The sequence below is a fragment of the Pseudopipra pipra genome, chromosome 8, assembly GCF_036250125.1.
Source record: "Pseudopipra pipra isolate bDixPip1 chromosome 8, bDixPip1.hap1, whole genome shotgun sequence".
NCBI classification, from domain to species: domain Eukaryota; kingdom Metazoa; phylum Chordata; class Aves; order Passeriformes; family Pipridae; genus Pseudopipra; species Pseudopipra pipra.
The window spans coordinates 9,398,596-9,420,627 of NC_087556.1; the positions used below are offsets into that span (position 1 = coordinate 9,398,596).

Consider the following 22,032-nt stretch of genomic DNA (forward strand, 5'->3'; position numbering starts at 1 on the left):
CAAAAGTGCAGTCCTGATTTGAATTAAATGCTAATGTAGACATACCTAGAGTCGTGCAGATGAGGAAGTTTACCAAAATAGTTTTGTTTGGTAAGAGAGGCTTGGATATCTGATACATGGGATTGGGGTCAGGAGAGGCAGGGAATGCTTTCAGAGTTGAGAACAGTTACTTCACCAGTTTGAGAGTTTGGAAAACTATTAGGAGGACATGGTTTTAAAAACAAAACAAACCTGAGCAGCAGCGTTCAGAAATGTCTTTACTTTGTAAAGCGGCCTTTTTAAATAATACAAAGTGGACTTTGTATAAATCAGATACTGGATACAGGGAGATTGGAGGTGTAAAAACAGAAAGCACACCAACGTTTTTTCTGTCGTTCTGTTGGAGTCCAACAGAAGATTGCTAGGTTAGAGAGAGGAGAAGAGATGGATATATTTCACAGATTCTTTACTTACTTTAAAAAAGGGAAGACAATTTCCGCAAACAATATTTCATGGCCAGAATGTTTTTTCAGTTTTACCATGGAAGAAATAAGTCAAGTGTCAGCCTGTCTGCTCAGAGGAGACAGTTGTGTTTAAGAATTGGTGCTATCTGATATTCAGGGTGGTTTCAGATTACCATTGAGCACAAATTTATTATTTATTACCAAGACTATTAAACCTCAGTGTGTGAGGAACTGTGCTTATAAATGGACATGGAGACAGAAGTATTCTGACCTTCTTGTAATGGTAAAGGTCTTTATGCTGCTTAGAAAGGAAGAGAGGAGGAGAGTGGATGCTGAAACTCTCCCTCTGCTGGAAGTCATGCAGGCACATGATTTGTCCATCTGTACCCATACTGTTGGCTTTGGTATTCAAAACTAAGTCATTACATCTCTACACTGTAAGATTGATTGTGTGTTTTTTAACAGTATAGCCAGATTAGTGGTGTTTAAGCCTTTGTGTTGTTTTCAGGGTTAAGATCACAGTCATAACACTGGGACTTCTAAATGATAAACTTCTTGTAGGATCCTCTCAAAAGCTTCGGATGATGGAAACATTTAAAAATTGTGACAGTGATAAAATGGGAATGGTTGACAATAGGTGGCATCTGCTCATCGTGGAATCAAACTGACAAAGCTGATAAGCCCCTCTTAGCTCTCCACAGTCCATCTGAAAGCCTTGGGACTGGACACAAGGCAGGCAAGGCTCACAGTTGTTGAGAGTGCTGGGTAAGAGCCTGTGTCGTGCTTTCCTCTGATGCTTGGATGTACACCCGTTAAAAACACAAATGAAAAATCAAACCCACCTTATTGCCAGTTTTGTCCAGATCTTTGCTTTTTTCTTCCCAGGAGTAATTGTGCCTGTGTGCAACTGCAGTAAACCTATTGATTGCTTCTCAGTATATTGCAGTTTCTTGTGTACTGGAACTAGGGGGGTGACACCAGTGGATTTGTGGTGTGAAGCTGCAGTCCTACAGACTCTCCGGTGTTTGAGAAAGATTGATTTGTGCATTGTTTGTTTTTTCTGTTGGTGTCACTGACAATATGTCCTTTCTCTAGTCACTGACTTTTTAAAAGAAAAAATAAAAACTGGAAACCTGATATCTTGCAAATCTGGCTGGTATAGACCACATGAACCCAAGAATTATTAGGGGAGACTAGAAAGGCTTATTTTCATAGGAAAACTCTCTACAGAGATTTTTAGCACCCTTCCTCCCTGACATCACCGTTCATCCAAGACAAATGTGTATTTAATCTAAAGGCTAGAAATGTTTTTGTTAGAATCTTTTAAATAGATGAGTGATTAATGATATAGTATAAATAAAATTATTTTTAAATTGTTTTTCTTGTCAGTATTTTACAAATATACTGCAACTGTGCAGCTTTTGGAAATGCCTGAGTCTTAAGAAGTTTTTGTCTAGCTGGGAGCAGCTCATAATAGCAGGAGGTGTCTGTAATTCCAGATATGAGTATCTGCAATGTGCAGCTCACATTATACACCATAAACTGTCAACACAATTTCTTCAGATATCTCTCTAATCAAATCCTCTTTGTGTTTTGCAGATCAATAGAAATATGCATTTCCATAATATCACCTTTGAACTAATGAAGTGGAAGTACAGATGAAAACAGTCTGGAGGAAGCTTGAAGTGTACAATACAGTTTCATTCCGTTTCCTAATTCTGAGGTAAGGTTAACACATGCAAAATTTTATTTCAAGAATTTCAGGGATAAAAAGCACATGATAAGCAGCCACCATATCTTTCTTATAGAAAAATTCCGAGCCACGTTTTTGTATGCTAGTGGTGGTCTTTAATACTGTATTGAAACAGCTGTTTGATCTAATCTCTGTCCACCTTTCAGTTGTGAATAAAGACTAATCAGCATCAATTGTGGAGGCATCTGTTCTACAAAGACACGTGGAAAAAAAGTTACAGTATCAGACAAATTTTATTTGGTACAATCTGTCTGGTGATCAATGTTACTAAAACTTAATTGATTATTAGTTTATTTTACGTTATTATTTTCCTGATATGACTGGACAGAGGCTTTACAGTGTCAAGGGGCAGGGCATGAGTATATGCAGTTGGGTTGAAAACTCTGGATGCATTGGTATTTTAGAAAGGGAAACACAAAACACCCACCCAACAAGTTACTTTTTTTGCCTTCTAGTTCATTGTCCTTTTAAAGAGTAGTAGTATTAGCAACAGATGAGGGAGGGAGGTTGTTTTATGCTTTCCCTGTATGTAAATAGCTGATCTGGCAAAAAAATAAAGGGGCAACACCACTCCCACCATGGAATTTCCCTGTCTTGACATAGTTGGTTGTCTTTTTACTAGGGATTATGGGCTTGTAAGTCCACAAACACACAAATGGCAAGAAGAAGGAGCTTATCAGAACCAAATTAAAGCAAGTCCTCTTGCTAATAATTTCTGCTCCTGTGCACTGCCTCTTGTTTTCATACCTTTTATACTTGAATTTCAGTAGCAAGGGGGCAAAGACAAAAGACAAAAAATAACATCATCAAGGCCAAAAGAGGAAAATGCTGTAAACAGCAGATGTGAACAGAGTACATCATCCCAGGTGTTGATCAGACACTTTATGTGCTTCCTGAGTGAGAGATCAGCAATATTGTATTTCATAGCCTGACCTGCTTTAGGTATATCTTTAAGCCCATTTATGACTTTGGACACCCACAAAAACCAGTGAAAGTGAGTGTTTTAGTTTTAAATATTTGTTATATACAAAAGGTGTCCTGTTTGCATCTAAAACTGCTGCTTGATAATTTATTTGTTAGTTCCTAGTTGGTTTACAGAGACAAATCAAGATTAAATCTCTTTGGTTGTCTCATAAATCTCTTTGGTTGTCTCATCCATGTAAAGGTTTGATGAAGGCTATCATCAGTTTCTCTGATAGTTCTCAAGATGGTTTATTTTATCTTTCTTTAATAGGGAATCTCTGGAATACAGCCCTTTATTGTTCTTTTGCTAATTCTACTCTATTTTTTTTGAGACAGCATAAAATGTTCTTACATCTTACATAGTAGTGTAAATAGGTCTGTCTTTCAGGTGCACCTGTGAGTTTGTGCAAGCAATTGTAGTGCAGTGCAACTGGAGAAATTCAGACTAGTATATTATACTTGATCAGGAGGGCTGTGTATGCTTAATTCCCTTCTGGAACTGGTGTCCTGTGTAGTGTTGTCGCTTTGGTCATATGATTACTTTGTTTTCTTTGGGATGTTGAAAACTGGACTTGGATGACTTCCCACCACCACCCATTAAAATGTAAAATACTCCCTTAGTTTGACTTGCCTGCAGCAAGGCATGAATTAGAAGAGATTAAAGACCTCTAATGTACAGCTGCTGAACCAATAACATTAGTTGACGATTTAGGAATAACTTCCTACTTTTCAGCTTCTAGTGTCCATAGAGTTGTCATCTTTGTCTCCTGCCCAGCCAGTGGTGGTAGAACCATCTTTTCTCATGTGATGGAGCTTGTTCATTAGCCAGGAACATGTGCCAGGTGTTTCAGAATGAAGGGTGCCAGTGACAGGAAGGTGTTCCTGCAATGATTTTCTTATTAATCATCAAGACTGCCTAAGATCTCTGTTCAGTTAGGAAACAATTATTGGGTAAGGTTGAGTTGGCTGCTATTGAATTTCCTTGGTGGCAAACTATTTGCTAGGAGTTAATTCCATAACAAACAGGCTGAGCCACTTCAGGCTCAAACCACAAATGGGAAATGCAGGTCAGTGGGCTCAAAGCATTTTCCAGGAGTGGAGTAACCAGAAGTCCATGTCATCTTGTGAATCATTCGATCAAAACAGGAAGTGCCAGTGGTTCCACTCTGGAGCTGCTCTGTTCTGCAGGGTGCTGTCACACGTTTTGCTGGCACTTTGGTGTCCTCCTAACAGGCTTTCCTTTCTTCCATTTACCCTGACTTACCCTAGGTTGTTCCAATAGTGTGACCATCCTGCTCTCAGACTGCATAAACCAAGAACCTTCCCTATTGCTAGGCCAAACCTGTCAGGCTCAGGAAGGTCAGATTAAGCTGTCTGAGAATCCCTTCATTTTTGTGTTGGCTCCATTTGGCTCAGGAACTCCTGCTGAAAGTGTAATGGGCAACAAATTTCAAAGAAATCTAGAAAAGTTCCTGTGTAGTAAGAGGAGGCTAAATTTTGTATCTTATTTCCGTATCAGAGGATGGGAATTTTATGGGGTAGGATAGAGAACTAATTTAAGATCTTATGATGAGAAAAGTGTACAGGGAGTGCATTCACAGTACAGTCTGAAGATGTTTCTATTGATAGGAATGTGTTTTGCAACCAGATTTTTGTAATATGAATGTGTAATTAGAAACATACAAGATTTCCTTTTTTACTTATTTTTTTTTAATTTATTGTTTAGATTAAGAATGGTAAAATGTGGGTTTCTGCTACACATTAATACATAGATTATTATTGTTTTCTTTCCTTTTTTCATTCCCTTTTTTTTTTTCTTGAGGTAAAACCAAACAGGTAAAGGTTTCTTTTTAAATGGTGCTGTTCTGAAGCAGTTTTAAGTAGTCGGTTACGGAGTAGGTTCCTCTGAGCTAGATTTAAAAGTCAAGAATGTCCTTCTCCAGAGGTTCCAAGGTTATGATGTTACAAGAAGTTTCATGAAATGTTAGGTGAACTGTTTGTAAAGTGTTGTAGTTATTACAGAATTTCATTAAAATCAATGTATTTTAAAATAATAAACAGCTACTTGTGAACTTGCCAAAAATCTAAGATTGATTTAGATAAAGGGTCTTTTTATAATATCTTTAATGTTTATAAAAGCATTAGAAGTAATAGAAACTTGCTAATTTTCTTATTTCTAAACCAGATATGTACTGTCCGTGAAAAGAATTACCTGTGTACCATAGCCAAGTCTAGGTAAAGAAGGAATACTTTTATCATGTCCTTAAAATATGTATGTTTTGGGTTTACAGCACAGTACAGGAATTGCAGGATCTTGAGTAATAATTTGAATCTGTTAAAACTAAAGTATTAAGTTCTGTTACTTTGCTCAAGTACCTATGATGAAAAGTAATTGGGAAGTAAATTTTAATTAACTGGTTAGTCATATGACAGTTAATTTAAGTATTTTGCCACTTTTGGAAAAAAAGAGAAATCTGTTAATACTCAGAATGAAAGATAACTTCTTAACAGCACAGGTTAATATTTAAAAGGTGTTTTTTTTTCTTCCATCTGCTTTGTCACTGACTGATTTGATGTGATAATAGCAGTAGCTATTTCTATAACATAATCCAAATATTGAAATGGTGTGCTTTATATGTATAGGGAAGAACAGATGTAAACCACTGGTTCAACTACTGTATGCAAGTGCACAAAGCTTAGGTGTGTGCACCATGTCTTAGGCTGTCAGTAAGTTTGCTAGTTATAGTTAGAACTAAGCAGAAGTTGCTTAGAAACTTAGTAAGCGGAGTAAGAATATGCTGATTTCACAGTGGAATGGCTTGAAAAAGAAACAAAAAAGGCAGGTGAGGCAGCTATATGCCAAAAAGTAGTAACACTTGAGTTGTATTTACTAATAAAAGGTGTTGTTTAGCATGTATTAAAAAAAGAATAATCTGGATGTGGATGATCAAATACACAAATTGCATGGGAAAAAAAATTATGCATATTCCTGCGTTTGTGTGTGGTATATACACATAACTTTTGAAGAAACAGGAGTCTCATAGTCATGATTTTTAATATGAATTTCCTAGAAGCTGTGGCTTGCTTACGGTAGTGAGGAGGTTTTTCTGCCAGGGTTTTGATATAGACACGGCATCTTGTGCACAGATTTTAAATGTTTGCAGTTAGCTACAGAAAATTTGAATCTGTTAGTGATGCTAGAGGGGTCAATACTCCCATGGATAGGAGAATTTCCACAGTGAAGATCTGCGGAAGGGTTCTCAAATGGCTACACCTGACCATGCTTCAAACACTTCTTGTTGTTCTGAGATCTGAAATTCCTGTTCTCATTCAAACATGTTTCTTCAAGCTGCTGGTGTTTGAAAAGGAATTATTGGTTTCATTTGTCAGGTAAAGCACATGAAATAGTTCACAGAAACAGTCCAGTCGCAGGCTTTCAGTGGAATGAAGGTAAAATGATCATGGGGTCTGCCTGTGCAGCGGAGGTCTTTCAGATGGCAGTGTATGAGAAGAGGGATATTTATACAGGTGTCTTGGAATTCTGTGCACTTCGAATTGTTATAGAATTTGAAAAATCTACACTTGCAATCTACTCAGTTTCCCCTCCCCTCAGTAAATTTGTTGTTTGGTGATATTGCCCATCAGTGAATTAATAAGACTTTTTTAATGGAGAGGGTGAAAAAGTTTGTTTTATTGGTCTTTAAAAATAGCATTGATGGTTCTGGGTGTTTTTCCCCCTTCCCTGCCTGTTACTCAGCCACAGCCTGAGAAATAGCTGAATCTTTATGTGGGCATACAGTTTGATGGAAAGAAAGCACACTGTCACCAGTCCTCTGACTGGGAAGAAAAGATCTTTTGGAAGATTTGAACCAGCGAGAATGGCTACTCTTGCTGTTGTTTGTCAGCTGAGTGGATTCTGAATCCAGTTTGAAAAGGCTTTCACCTGCTCTGATGTGGGCTTCTCCATGGGCTGCAGGTGGATCTCTGCATCCCTGTGGACCTCCATGGGCTGCAGAGGCACAGCTGCCTCACCACAGGCTGCACACGGGCTGCAGGGGAACCTCAGCTCTGGTGCCTGGAGCACCTCCTGCCCCTCCTTCTGCACCGACCTTGGTGTCTCTATAGTTGTTCTTCCCACATATTCTCACTCCTCTCTTCCCTGGCTGCAATTACAGCTGCACAATAACTTTTTTTTCTTTCTTAAATATGTTGTCACGGAGGTGTTACTGTCGTTCCTGATTTGGCCCAGCCTTGGCCAGAGGTAGGTCCATCTTGGAACCAGCTGGCACTGGCTGTGCAGGACAGGGGGGGAGCTTCTGGCAGCTTCTCACAGAACCCACCCCTGTAGCCCCCCTGCTACCAAAACCTGGCCTCACAAACCCAATATATTACTGCAGTATTTTGTCTGCTGGTTTTGTTTCAGTACAGTTCTTAAGTCAAACGTGTGAAAAATCTCAAAGAAAGAAGAGGAATGGACAATACTCAGGATGTGATAAAGGATTGGTATTACAAGATACTAATCACCCTTTGTTAGAGAAGGTTCAATAATGATGCCTTTTTTTTGTCCCCTTTCTCTCTGCCAAAAATCATTCTGTATTCTCCTCAACTAGCAAAAAAATTCCTTCCCATTATGGAACCTGTGGTTTTCCTGCAACCTCAATTTTTCCTTCACAGATTTAATTTGGATCAGCCTTAATTGCGTCCTATCGGATGCGATTAATGTAAGCTAAAGAATCCTGAAAAAAAGAATGTTTGGAGATGTGGAAGGAATAAATTACTCTTAGATGGAATAACAGGCTTGACAGAAGTAACATAAGAAAAGGCAAAATGAGACAGGTGTAAGAATGTGATCTTGAATGACTGAGGAATAATTGAATTGTCAAAGTTAACAAAGAGGTGACTTAGGAAACAGATGGATTTACTTTTAAGATTTTTAGCTCAAGGAACTGTTAAAACATCAGAGGAGATACCTTCAAGTTTGAGGATGATGGGGAATGGGAGAAATATTTGCCATAAAAGTAGTGTTCAGGTCATTCCTATAGTAGTGAGTCTGGGCAGTTTAAGACATATGCCATAAGGATCAAATAGAAAATTAGGAAACCAAGTGAAATTCATATGAGAAGAGATATATCATATAATCTTTGTACTTTCATAGTTTCTTTAGTTCTTACAATATGGAGAGAAAAGCAAAGATTTGAATGGAAAAAAATGAAGATTTTTTTTAGCTAAATGCGAAGTTCATATAACCTACAAACCAACCAAACAGACCAAGCTGCTATGCTACATGTTGATGTCCTGCTATCCTTTGCTCTGCTGTGCAACAGGTGTTGAAAAACATTTTAGTGTGTTTAAAATAACCTTTTTGCACTGAGAGAAGTGGTATAATTGCTTGAATACAAATAACCGCCTAATAAAACTATTGAAATCTAAATATTTTAATCTCATTGACCAGAAAGCTCATGTTTGCTTTTAAATTATGTGTGAAAAGAAATTAATAGTATTCCTTTAGCACTTGGGTGCAGGGAAATAGGGGACTATAACTGTTGAGGTAAACATTACCTTTGAACTCTTGTCTACTTATTGAAAGATCACTGTGTTTGGATTTAGAAATGTCTTTGAAGCTATATTTGATGAAAGTACATTGTTTAAACTTGAGGTGTAGTTTGTATGCATGTGCATACCATGTTGTTTCTGTAGTTATTTAACCCAGCAGATCTACAGTGCACCGAGAGTTTAACTTGGTTTGCATTAAAATTGGTTCTCATCTCGGCAAAACTTGCAGAATAGTAGCAGGGTAAGACAAAGCTCAGACACATACATCTCGAGTCCTGGAAATATTTCTCAGAGCAATAATACTTTATTATATATTTCATATTGAAAATTAAATATTGCAGATACAAACAGAGACTGAATGCAGCATAGAATTAATTTTGTATTTGTACTGCGGAAGCATTTTCTTAATATAGCAATCTAATTTAATATCTGCAGTATCTGTAAGATAACTGTATGTGAGCATGTCATGCTTTACACATCAGCATTTGTCACTCAGATATTGAAAATATCTGAATACTTTGCAGGTTCTAAGTAAGATAATTAATGTTGTAATTACAAGGTATTTGCTCTCAAATGGATTTCGGCGTTTATTATTTTTTTCCTTCCCCCCCCCCCCCTTCTTTTATTTTCTTACTTTATTGGGCCTTGAAAGCTTTGCTAACTTACTTGTATGTGTCAGGCTTCTCCTTGTAAGGTCTGGGAGTTCCTAGTGAGACAGCTTGTGAGGTTAATACCCCCAGCTGTCCACCTTGCTCTTTTCCTGGAGGTCAGTGCCTCTGTGGCAGTATCAGCAAGTGGCAGCTCATCAGCCACAGCTGTTCAGAGCCCAGCATATTAATTTAAACTGCCGTTGATTCTAGTTTAGGCTCTTCTGGACTTGCCACTGACAATACTTGCTCACTTCCTTTGCTCTTGCTGTGATGGTGATAACCTCCTTGTGTTTTGTGCCTGAAGCTTGTAATCTCATAAAAACATCCCAACATGAGTTTCTAGGATGAGAGTCAAGGCTCACAGATGACAGAAGAGCCACCAACTATTCATTAAAATTTGAAAGAATAAGAGAGGTTGAAATTTTAAGTTATAAGGGCAATATAACAAACATGAAGAACAAACTTAACAGTTAAATGTAATTTGCAAATCACATTGATCTAAAATTTTGTTTCTGTAGTATGAACACTTAAAAAATCATTTTCTCCTGCCACATGAATGTTTTAGGGGAGTGTAAAGGAGGAGCATCTACTATTTCATGTATTTATCCTATCCAGCTATTAAAATGCCTCTTTGGAAGACTGATGGAGACCGCTCTTTTGAGAATATCTGTGTGTTATTTGCAGTGGTTTATGGGAACAGCTAGACAGGGAGTTTCTCCTCAGCACAGTACAGTGCTTCTGTGGGCATGGCAAGCAGGTGAGGAAAATGAGGATTAAGGCTCACCTTGCCAAGCAGCATTTTGTGTTAGCAGATCATCATAATGCTGAACTTGCCAGTCTTGTCTCTGCTGTTTGTATCGAGCAGATACTGTTAAAAGAAAGCTTGTCTCTTGCCCGTTGCAATGGGGAGTGCTGAATTTGATGATTTAAAAATTATGTGGCTTGCTTATGAAGCAGTATTTGCAAGTGTGTTTTTATCTTGCTCATGAAGTGATGTATGAATTAATTTGGACGGCAGTTATCTTCTGGGTAGCAGAACGAAAAAATATGTCCGTGTTGACAGTTTTAAGCGTTGTGAGGGCAAACAGTTTGCTTCTTGTGAAATGCTCTTCTGTTGGCCTTTTTTAATACCAGATCACATGTCACTTGCTCTAAAAGGGACACCATAGTCCCTTTGTCAGATACCAGAGGGAAAGGGTTTGCAGATTTGTAAGAAGGCAGCAGTGATTCCTCTGTAAAAGGCATCGCTACTCTGTTTGGAAGGGTTGATTTGTATTTTTTTGGCTGAGGATTGTCTTGGTAAGTAATGTTTCCTGTCAGTTCTTAATAAATTGAAACTCCATCTTCCACGTGTAAATAAGAAAAAAAAAAACAAAACGAAGGGAATTAAGGTCTCCTTTGTGTTACTCCTTCCTAAACTTATTTATTATCAGCTCTGTTTGGAAAGTATTTCCTTTAGTAACTTTCATGCCCACAACGTGAGTGTGAGGAGTGAGGGCTCCGTGAATAGCATTATCAGGTTGACTCCTTTGACCTTGGTAATTACTAATCTATGCAATCGGGTATTTCTGAGCCTTGTCAGCCTTGCTTGTTTAGCGTTCTATTTATTTTATTGGTTTCTACAAGCCTTGAATAGGAAAAGAGGATTTAAAGAGAAAATAAAATTAAAAAAAAGAAATCCAACCGCATGTTTATTCTTAAAGGGGTGGAGGTCTTCTGGAGGGGGAGCTGGCTTGCAGAGGGGGAAGACAGTATTCTTATGCTAATCCGCGCTCTGGATAAGGAGCAAAGCAGCCGTGCAAACAATGGAAGTGGAGCCAGAAAGTCTGCGCTGCAGTCTAGCACGCCTTGAAAAGCATGTCAGGCCGGGCGCCTTGGGCTGCCGGGAGGGGCCGCGGGGGGAGCGCCGCCCGCTCCCTCCGTGCGGCTGGCGGCCGGCCAGGAGGCTTGGAAAAATCTCACTACCTAGAAAACAAGAATTAAGGGTGGGAGTGAGGGGCAGAGGGAGAGAAGTATTTTGCAGTCTTTTTTTTTTTTTTTCTCGTGTTAAAAAAAGCAAACCCCAAGCCCCGCACTGAATTTGTCTCGGCCTCGTCGCTGCCGTTTTCTTCTTTGTACCGAAATTGAAATTCAAGTGATGTGTCTTTTAAATAGCAACCGCTTTTTCTGAGCGTTCTGCCTGAGAGATGTAGATTTTAGCAACGTGCCCCTGCTCGGAAATTAGCCTACACTACCCTCCTGTGGGCAAAGTACTGGGATTGGGAAGCGTGTGGGAGCCGGAGCTGCAGGCTGGCCTAAGGATGGGTTCCTGTTCCTCCCTCCTTCCCTTGGAGGAGAAACCACTGTCAGGGACATAGCGGAAAAAGCATGAGTTTGTCTACCCTGCTTTGTTACTGATTAAAGCCAGTGACACAAAAAAAAAAAAAAAAAAAAAAAAAAAAAAAAAGAAAAAGACTGTTTTCCTTAGGCATCATGAAATGAAAAATATGCTCTTTAACCACCAAACAAAAACCCAGTTTCTGGAGAACTCTTTGTGAGTTCCAGAATTTGCATAATCACCTTTGCTTTGGAGACAAAAAGTAATTGTGAATTTTTTCTTCTGAATTGGGCAGAGGTTGTAGGTGTAACAGAAATAAACCATGATCATGGGATCTAAGTATAATAAACACCCTGTCAATTTTTTGTTCTGGGGATTTTTTTGGCATAGATTAATGAAAAACTGTCCTTAAATTATGAAAAGTTACTGTAAGGTTGTGAAAACATTCATTAATCGTCTTTATAGTGCTGAAAGGGATGTTGCACTTTAGAAACCCTTTCTATTAAAGCACTTATACTTTTGAAGGCACTGGCATTGATTTTAGGGTCCATTGTTCACATCTAAAGAAGTGAGCAAATGTATACTCAGGATTGAGGCCCAGCTTTTTCCCTTCCTCAGCCTATGTATACTGTTTGTATAAAATTATTGTAACTCAGAGCCAAAATGTGTGATAAGTTTTGTAGTATGACTGTGATATTTTTAGTAGTAACATGAAAAATTTCTGAAAGTTTTGATGAGTTTTCCTCCTGTCACTTATGTTTAGTGAGTAAAAGGCATTCTGTAAGTTTGTTTTTGCAAAGGAAATTTAACAGGTTTAGGTTATGATTCCCTGTTTGTATTTGTTAAATTTAGAGATGGAATGCATTACATGTGGAGACTTTTCTCCTTGTTCACATTAACTGGTATGACAGTAAGGAAATAACAAAAATTATAAATAGATAATAAAAACATTTAAGCATGATAGCTTCTGGGTAGAATACCAGGATTTGATGTCATTTATGATAGAAATAGCATGGGTGTCCATTTGCCAATTGTCTAAAGGGCAGAAGCTCTCAGACAGCTAATCACCAAAGTGATGAAAAAGGGAAATGGCTCAAGATGCATAAAAATTGTGTAGCAAAATCTCGTTTAAATATGCTCAAATAAGAGGATGTGTCATGTTTGTAACAGACTAGGATATGTCTGAATTCCTGATGGCATGGCACTGGGAAAACAATTTTGCTGCATTTCATTACAGTTAATTTAATGGTAGAAACTTTGTAGCAGTTAGTTAATTGGAATTCCAGAATAACAGTAAGATGGGCATTCAGGAGTCCAATGAGTGGCGTCCCCAATTACCTAATTGTGCTGGGCATGGTAAAAAGCAGCTCAGCTTTAATTTCTTCATGGTTAACAACTTTGTTTATGAAACACAGATATATCATAATTTAGTACTTTGGGTTCTAAATTCTGCTGTAATATACACACATTTGATATTTGCAAGCAATGTGAAATCTTTCTTTCAGAAGACTTCTGTGTGACTATCCAAGGTGGATTTTGGTGACTTTTCCCACTGGCCAGAAATAAGTCCTTTTGTAACACTGTGAACTGTCTTGCTGCAGAAAACAGCTGTTAGGGACTTGTGTTTTTTTAATGATCAGACATGTTGCAATACATGTATTCTAAACCCATGGTTATAACTGTCCTGCAAAGGGAACTAAGATACAATTTTTCATTTCAGACTTTTGAGAAGGATATAATACACTTCATTTAACATTTCAGACTTCATTGCAGCTTGTAGAGGGAGAAAAAATGTTGATATAATTTACACAATCTCTTGGCTTTTAAATTTATGCAATTGGGAGTAGTTTTAAGTAATTCCAATACAATCCATAGTTTAATGGAATTATTTCTGTGAGCTTGAACAGATTAGTGCCTAAACAAACAGGACCTTATTTGAAGCTGGCTTTTTTGATGGCCATGTACCCAACTAGCTTGCAATAGCCAGCAGACTTCTCCATCAGCTGTAGGATTTCTTGACAGATTTTGGTGGTGGATTTACCTTGTTGTTTGTAATTTAACATATTTGACAGCACTTAAGTGTAGATAGTATGAGTGTTTCAATATGACACTTTTCTACAATTTTTGTAGACATGCCCTGCAATATAATAATAGAAACACATTTAAAAAGTAGGCTTGTGCAAGTATTTGACAGAATGACACAGTGCAGAATCTGACACTTTCTTTCTATGGATTTGGTTAAATTTTACTATTTGACTTTGGATAAACTAAAGCTAACTATAGTTCTTTTTGTATTATGAGTAACAAAATGAAGTTGTAAGGGACTGCTCCCAGCCTGTCACCTGCAGCTACATGAGCTACATGCTTTGTTAAACTAAAGACTAATTAATTTTTTGGACTCTATTTAGTTTGAAAATCTACCCTAGAACCTTCTAACCATTGGCTAGAAATGGTCTTCTAATTTCTGACCTAAATAAATTTTAATGGCTAATCCATACCTACTTGTTGTTGAACGAGTAATCTTCTTCAGGTTAAATATCTGTCTTGTCTTTCCTTGTGATAATTGCTGCTATATTTTCAAAGTGTAATAATTTCTCCAACAACTTTAACTATCTTAACCATATTATTTTCTTTTCTTTTTGTTTCCTGTAGTGGGTTGACCCTGGCTGAATGTCAGGTACCCACTAAAGCCACTCTTCCACTCTCCTCTGCAGCTGGACAGAGAAGAGAAAATATAGCAAAGGGTTCATGAGTTGAGATAAGGATCAGGAGAGATCAGTCACTGATTACTGTCACAGGCAAAACAGACTCAAAGTGAGGATCTTAATTAAATTTATTACTAGCAGAATCAGAGCAGGGGAATGAGAAGTAAAATAAATCTTAAAAACACTTTCCCCCCCACCCCTCCTTTCTTCCCAAGTTCTACCTCCTCCCACCCCCCAACAGTGCAGGGAGACAGGAATGGGGATTACAGTCAGTCCATCACAGGTTGTTTCTGCTGCTGCTCAGGAAGAGGAGTCCTTCCCTGCTCCTGTGGGGAATCTCTGCTCCAGCACGTGGAGCACCTCCTGCTCCTCCTTCTGCACTGACCTTGGTGTCTGCAGAGGTGTTCATGTGTTCACTCCTCTCTTCTCTGGCTTCAATTTTCATCTGCTCAACGACTTTTTTCTCTTTCCTAAGCATGTTATCCCAGAGGCATTACTGTCATTCCTGATGGACTCAGCCTGGGCCAGTGGCGAGTCTATCCTGGACCTGTCTGGCATTGGCTCTGCTGGACATGGGGGAAGGAAGCTTCCAGCAGCTTCTCACAGAGGCCACCCTGTAGCCCCATTGCTACCAAAACCTGGCCATGCAAACCCAGCACATCTCCAAATGTCTTTCTTTCCTGTTCTTGAGATAGTGAGGATCAATCCTTCTGGGCATATGTTGAATTTATCAATCGTATATGCCTTACTGTTTCCCCTGGGAAATTTCCTTAGGAAATACTAGAGTAGTGTTTGTGTCTTTCTCCCAGCAACATCACATGGATGTGTCTGATGTTCTGTAATCAGTGGTGTCCTTGAGTCCTTGGACACAGCTGGCTCCTATGCATAAGCTTTTGGTCTCTGCGAAGCAGAAATTCTTCAGAGTTACCAATATGCATGACTTTCCCAATTTCATGCAGTTGGACTTCATTCTACTTCTGTTACTTTGGTTCTTCATGTGATCCCAAATCTTCTTGCATAAAAGCAACACTCAGCTGAACTCACAATTCATGTTTGTCAGCAAAGTTTATTGAAATTTTGCTTTTTGTGCCTAGTTCATTAATGAAAATGGTGACTGTTCTTCAATCAAGCTGAATCAAGAATCAAGGTCCTTGAATGTCATTTAAACTAGACTGCTAATCTCTGTTCTTGAAAATACTTGTCTGCCACATAGTGAATTCTCTGCTGTTCTTACAATCCCTCTTTCCTTCATCCAAAGCAATAATTTTCTTTGTGGCACCGTATCAGGTTTTTTGTAATCTAACAGGAAAGTTGTCATGCACTGGCTTAGACTGACAGTCCAGTTTATCTCTGGCATTCTGTTCCAGCTCAAAGTTCTGTTTGAAACTGTACTTGTGATTGAGGTAATATGCTTACAGCTACCTGAGTCACTTCTTGCCCCAATTACACATAGGAGAAACATTTAATATGTTTTAGTTTTGTTTTGGCAAATACATTAACTTGGTATTATATGTACTGCTGCAAATATTTTGAAATATCTTGTCTGTCGAAGTGGATTATATGTTCTAATTACTGTGAAGTCCAAGATTGACATTTTTTCATGTACTCCCCTTTTACAATACTGTCTTTGTTGTTGCATTCAGCAATATCATTCTTTATTGAAATTTGGAACAGCACAGCTCATTTGGTTTGGGGATCATGCTGTTAAAAATATTACATAGCCACATCTAAAGAACAGTTACCACTGAACTCAGAGTCATTTTGGACCATATGACAGATCTTGCACACTTCCAACTTCATATATTTGGAATCATACAGAGCATAGGACTAGACTGTCGTGATAGTGCCGTGAATTCACTGCCAAGTTCCACTGCAGAAACAAACACACACAGTTTTAATAACAAAAGCATTTTCTTCAATAAACTCTTATTAGGAAGGATAATAAAATACACTGCAGACAAATTGGGTGTTACAATTGATGAATAAGTTACTTTTTAATGGGTCATAGCTGAAAGCTTCTTCTTGGCTACAGTAGAAAAAAGAGATTGGAAACTTCAAAATCAACTGATTGGCTTATGGGTTTGAATTTCTTCAGCATGATTCTGTTGGCAGAGTAGCATTCCAGGTGTTAATTGGGGCTTTAACACATTTGAAGTGGTTATTTAGTTGTGTCATTTTACACTGTTATATCAAGTAGGTTTTGGAGAAATTCCAGCTGTTGCTCACTTTCAATAGTGTGCCTTAGCAGGGCTGCTAGTCTTCCTCTTTAATGGGAATTCATTAAAGATGGATCCATTAAAGATTGTGTGATTTGTTTTGGTTTTAGTGAAAGATTTTCTCATATGAAGGTCATAACTATGTCCTTTTGGGGTCTGGCATTTGTTAGAAGCACTAAAACACTAGTCTGATTTTTTGAAAGGTTTTTAACCTGTTAAACTGCGTAGCTGCATTGGCGTGCCAGGTGATCTTTAGAATGAAATGTGTTCAGTTTTGTTTCTGCACAAGACCAAAAATAGACTATCAGAGAACAAATTGTCTTAGCTTGTTTAGCTCAGAGACTTATAGGAAGAAAATGAAGGGTTCAGGGGATGGGCAGTAGAATAGGATATGTGTCCACACTGCAGTTCACATAGTTCTGGGACATGCTGCTGGGAATTGGTGGCTTAAGCTCACCTGCCCTACAGTGAAGTGTTGCCATCAGTGCAGCAAGGCTCAGCAGTGCCATGGGGCCTTCCTGGCTAAGGGGGAACTTGGCACTGACTGTAGCACCAACAGAAAGATCCGCCAAGTGATGGTGCCATATGTGCATAGGAATTTTTCTTTGCATCTTCTGAGGTATTCTCAAATCAGAGTGGGTTTAAAATGGGGAATTATGACATAATTTGTTCTCTGTTTTGTTTTATTATATAGTTTTATATACATTTTTATACATATATACCTGTGAAAAGTGAAATATTGGCAGAAGGAAGACTCAGGTACAAAATACTGGTTCAAGTGGAGAGCATTATTTCTTGCATAGACTTGGACAGCATTTTTGGAAACTACCTTAGCTTGTCTCACTGAACAAAAATCATCATGAAATTGGAGTGAGTTGCATTAAAATGTTGTGGTTTCCCATTTTTTCTTGACTTTTTGGTAACATGCTTTGTGGTACAATGGCAAATACATGTTCCTGTGCCAGTGTGCCCTCTGACCTTATCAAACTGGGGAGCAAGATCCCCAATTTTCTGAAAGTTTAAAACACCCCTATTCTTGAAATGTACAAGAGTGTGACTGTGTGTTCCTTCCTGAAACTTGCATGGACAAGAAATTATTTTTAAATATACTTTAAATAGGCTATTACGGGGGGGGGGGGGGGTGGTGGTTTTTTGCTTGATGGAATACTGTAAATAAAGTCTTCATTGTATTACTACATACAGACTGTTGGCAGTTTTCATCTTCCACGTGTTTTATCGAGGATTGGAAGTTCACTGCCATTGAAACACAGAATAAAGCGATATTACTTACAGACTTACGTTGCTGGTCTGATGTTTTATAGCTAGAAGGATATTCCCTATCAGCTGTCAGAACTGGTCCCGTTTCTTGTGTATAGGGAGGACTAAGGAGTGAATATTTCTGCTGTCACATTGCTTTACCTCTGCCAGGCCAGGAAGGTCACTTTGAAGTCACTGGTGCTCCAGATGCCTACAAAGCGCGCGTTTCTGAGCCTGTCTCACCATAACCTGGCAGCAGTCCTGGCAAAGGCCAGGGCTGCCATGGAGCTCGGGGAGCACAGCCCCGGCTGGGAGGCGCTTTGTCGCTGCGCTGGGGAGAAGTCAGAGATGTGTGAAAAGTAGGCCAGGGGTCGGGGCGGCCGCCGCGCCCGCCGAAATTGGAAGTGACGGACACCTCCCGGCCCGGCCGCTAATTTGCCTCCATGTTAAATGCCTCCGAAGACTAATTAAAATGAAAAGTTCTTGGGTCTCACCGACAGACAGATTGAGTTATTGATGCTGGGAGCGGCCACCAACAGTAATTGCGACCCATCCCCGGGCGAACGCCAGTTTTGGCATTCATGAGCAGCGCCAGGCTGACAGGGGTCAGGGGGGTCAACCCCGCCGAAACAAGAGGCCGAGGAAAGGCAAAATCAGCCCTCTGTTCATCGCTGTGCAGCACTGCTTTTGTTGCCATTAACTGTTTAGGTGTTCGAGCTGCTTTTTAGTCCTTTGAGGCCCAATTACACTTCCCTTGTGAGTTACCACTGAAAAGTTCTTTAAGCAGAATGTGACCACAACTCTTGCAGTCTGGAAAAGTAACTTCTTACTCAGCTTGACTGTCTTAGCTGTGTGTTCCCCCACTGCATGAGGAGAGTTATATTTTATTTGTGGAGCAAATGGCGTGTGCCTATAGTAGCATAATTTTTCAGGAGGGATTAATTTGCCCACAACTTGGGGATATCCAGAAGGATGTCGTGATTCTAAATTGGAGTTAATATTGTCTTTTTTTTGTTGTTGTTAAAGATGTGGTGCTGTTCTAGGAGACAAAGGTAATGTAAGTATATTAAGTAACTAAACTAATTGTTCAATTTAATACAAATTTAGTTTTCTTCCATCAGAGAGGCTGAGTGTTTTTGCAATAAAGTTTCTCTACAAGCATTTTTCAACTGGTGGCCTAACATGGTAGTGCTTTTTTCCCTTGTGGTATTGTGGATAGTCACCATTGAGTTTCAATTCTAAGAAAAATAATGAAAATTAGTTTTCATGTCTGTAAAGAAAATAGTTTTCTATTCAATCTGTGTTAATCTGTTGAATACTACCTATAAAAGCTGTATGCAAGTCTAAAATTATACAACTGTGACTACTGCATTAACATATCTAATATTTTTTTATAGGAATGTAAAAACATCCCTGTGGGTTTTTACCAGAAGTGCATATTTCAGAAGAACCCTGCTATTCCGTTGGATAGTAAACATGGCTAATGTTTTCTTAATAAATCTTAATAAACATATGCTTTTTTTTTTCCAGGCACATGGTTACAATCAACATGATGTAAAATCTTGAGTATTTTTTCTTTCTTCTGAAATACAGAGAGTTTCTTAACACTTTGTTTTATTGTATCTTTCAGGAAACGAAGGTGGAAAAGTTAGGAAAGCATCTTTGCAGTCAAGCACCAAATCTTGTATTAGGCTTCACCGAACAGACTGAGCTTAACATTTGTCAAGCAGAAGGGGCAGTCGCCTTGCACAGGAAGGATTAAAAGTGAACAATGACTCGATTGAGAGTTCATGAGCAATTGCTTGGAGCCTATCTGCTAATCATTCTCCATGTTCAAGGTAAATATGTACTAGGTGAAATAAGTTCATATTTTTGATTCGTAACAGAGTTGTGTTTTTCGTTTGGAGTTTCTTTTGCAGGCAGGTGACTGGTCTGCCTGAGATGCTCTATGGACGCTTCCCTGAAAAGAAGGACATTCTAGTGGTCAGGTGTTGTAGTACAGACTAGGTCTATTTTAGCAAATGCTTAAATAGAGACAATACCAAAAATACATAGTACACCGTGGAGCAAGTTATATGACCAGCAGAAGTGAAGGTTTGACTTCCTGAATTTCAGTTCCCTATACGTGTGCATACTCGATCCCTTTGAACTTGACTCACTGAAGAGATTGCAGTATGCAGTTCCCCGTGCCTCTGGTGCTCCTAGCAGCCAAGAGAGAGTGTAACCAATCTAAATTAGCTTGTTGTGCCTACTTGATGGGCCAAGCTGAGTCTGTGAGATATTCACAAATAGCCTGCTTTTCAGTTAGTGAAGACACTCATTTGTACGTCTGTTGTCTTTCCAGCCGGTTATTCAAAACTTTGAAAATCCAGTTATTAGAACCTTAACTCCTTTGTCAAATTGCACTGAATTAAAAAATAATATTGGGAACAGACTAATGTTACTATCTCATGCCCTATCAGGAATTGAAGTTTAAGTATGAAGATTATAACTAGTTCATGGGAAACTCCATTTTATGATTATTTCCTTACTCCTTATTAGCAGCTCTGTCTGGCAGATCTGATTCTGTAGCTGCTTGTAGCTTAGAGAAGTGGCAGAAAGGCAGAATGGTATCTGAGCTGTTGGTGGTACTGCATTGCTGTGGCTGGCACTTGAGCAGTAGTGCTCTGCCTGTCCAGCAGGCACGTACACCCCTCACTGGTCTCTGTGTAAGATGACTTGTTCTCCCAGCTGTGCACCTTTCACGTGTCTGTGCACAGAGCTTTCCATATGTTTTCAGAGAGACAGAGAAGACTAATTTGGTACTGCCATTTAAATACTTGATTATGAAAGGTTTCATATTCTCTTTCCATACTTAGATCAATAATACTCAAATACTTAGTGCTTGATTTTATTTTGAGATATTATATGAGCTATTTACTTTCAAGAATCACAGTTCAATGAACCCATTAAAATGGGGAGAGGAGGAAGCCTGGTAAGTACCCAAATGACAATCTTTCTGTTCTGTTTCTGGTGTGTATCTGCAATATTAGATTAAAGGATGTAGCAGAGCTGTCTCTTTCAAGACTATGCTTGATCCATAGCTTGACAACTGATTTGAAGAGCAGACTTGCATCAACCTCTTCCCATGTGCTGGTATTTAAATGAATAGTGTCTCAGAGCACATATCTCAGCTTTTTCAAGTCCTACCCCACACACACATTCACAGCTAAGCTTTTATGGAGCAAAAGTCCTCTCTGGACCTGTGCAGTATTACACTTTAGCTAAAGGTATTTGAAACTGCTGTTCTTCCTTTTGGGTTTCCTGTGGGGTTCTCTCCAGGAGGCAGCCGTGAGCACACTGAGGGTTCTGTATTGTTTGGTACAGCCTGCGGACTTGTAAACACTTCTCTTCCAAAACCGGACAGGTGTTTTTGCATAATTGCCAAGTTCCTTGTGCATTTTCATCTCTTTAACCTGCAGAGGCCAAGAATAGTGTCACCAAACTTCTAGACATGCTCTGAGCACTGGTGTTTGGCTTGATTCAGTCTGTGTGTGTACACATGCACACCTGTGTTCCAGGAGTGGGAAAGAATGTCGGCCTTAGTTTGATACTTGCTGTTGCAGCGAAGATTTCAAGGTTGAAAGCAACAAAACAAACATAAATCCAGGATTCTTCTATCTTCGTCACAATACTTAAGTTGAAAGAGGAAAATTCTCCAGACTGGTCCCTCATCCTGTTGTGGACATGCTGTTTTTAATTTTCAAGAAGCAGCCGGGGTTTGGGTGTAGTTGAAGTTTGTAGTACCAATTTGTAAATATTTGCAGATAGCTCTAAGGTGCTTAGGTTGGTTATGGGCACACTCTAAAGGAAATTTTGGTGAGAAATTAGGAAATTTTTACTGTGAGTGTGGTTAAGTATTAGAACAGGCTGCCTGGGGAGGTTGTGCAACATTCATCCTTAGATACAGTCAGAATTCTACTGGAATGCCTGGTCTAATGTAGAAGTTGGTCCTGCTTTGACCAGGTGGTGGTACCAGGTGACTTCTAGATGTCTCTTCCACCATGAAATAGTCTCAGACAGTGTTTTGCAGTGGAGCTTGTTCTACTTGTATTCAAGCAGTTTTGCTGCTTCTTGCAGCAGATACCAGCTTCTTCCCTTGTTCCTTTGAAGAGACTGGGAAAGATATGCTTTGT

General features: G+C 39.0%; 1 protein-coding gene across 2 annotated transcripts in view; it reads left to right on the top strand.

Moving 5' to 3' along the window:
- BMPR1A (bone morphogenetic protein receptor type 1A) overlaps positions 1 to 22,032 on the top strand; it is a 79,441-nt gene that overhangs the window by 35,684 nt on the left and 21,725 nt on the right. For both annotated transcript variants that reach the window (XM_064662464.1, XM_064662465.1), the window contains exons 2-3: positions 2,043 to 2,166; positions 19,488 to 19,695. In XM_064662464.1, coding sequence (XP_064518534.1) covers positions 19,629 to 19,695 — 67 coding nt within the window. In that variant the 5' untranslated portion in view covers positions 2,043 to 2,166; positions 19,488 to 19,628. The remainder of the gene's footprint in view (positions 1 to 2,042; positions 2,167 to 19,487; positions 19,696 to 22,032) is intronic.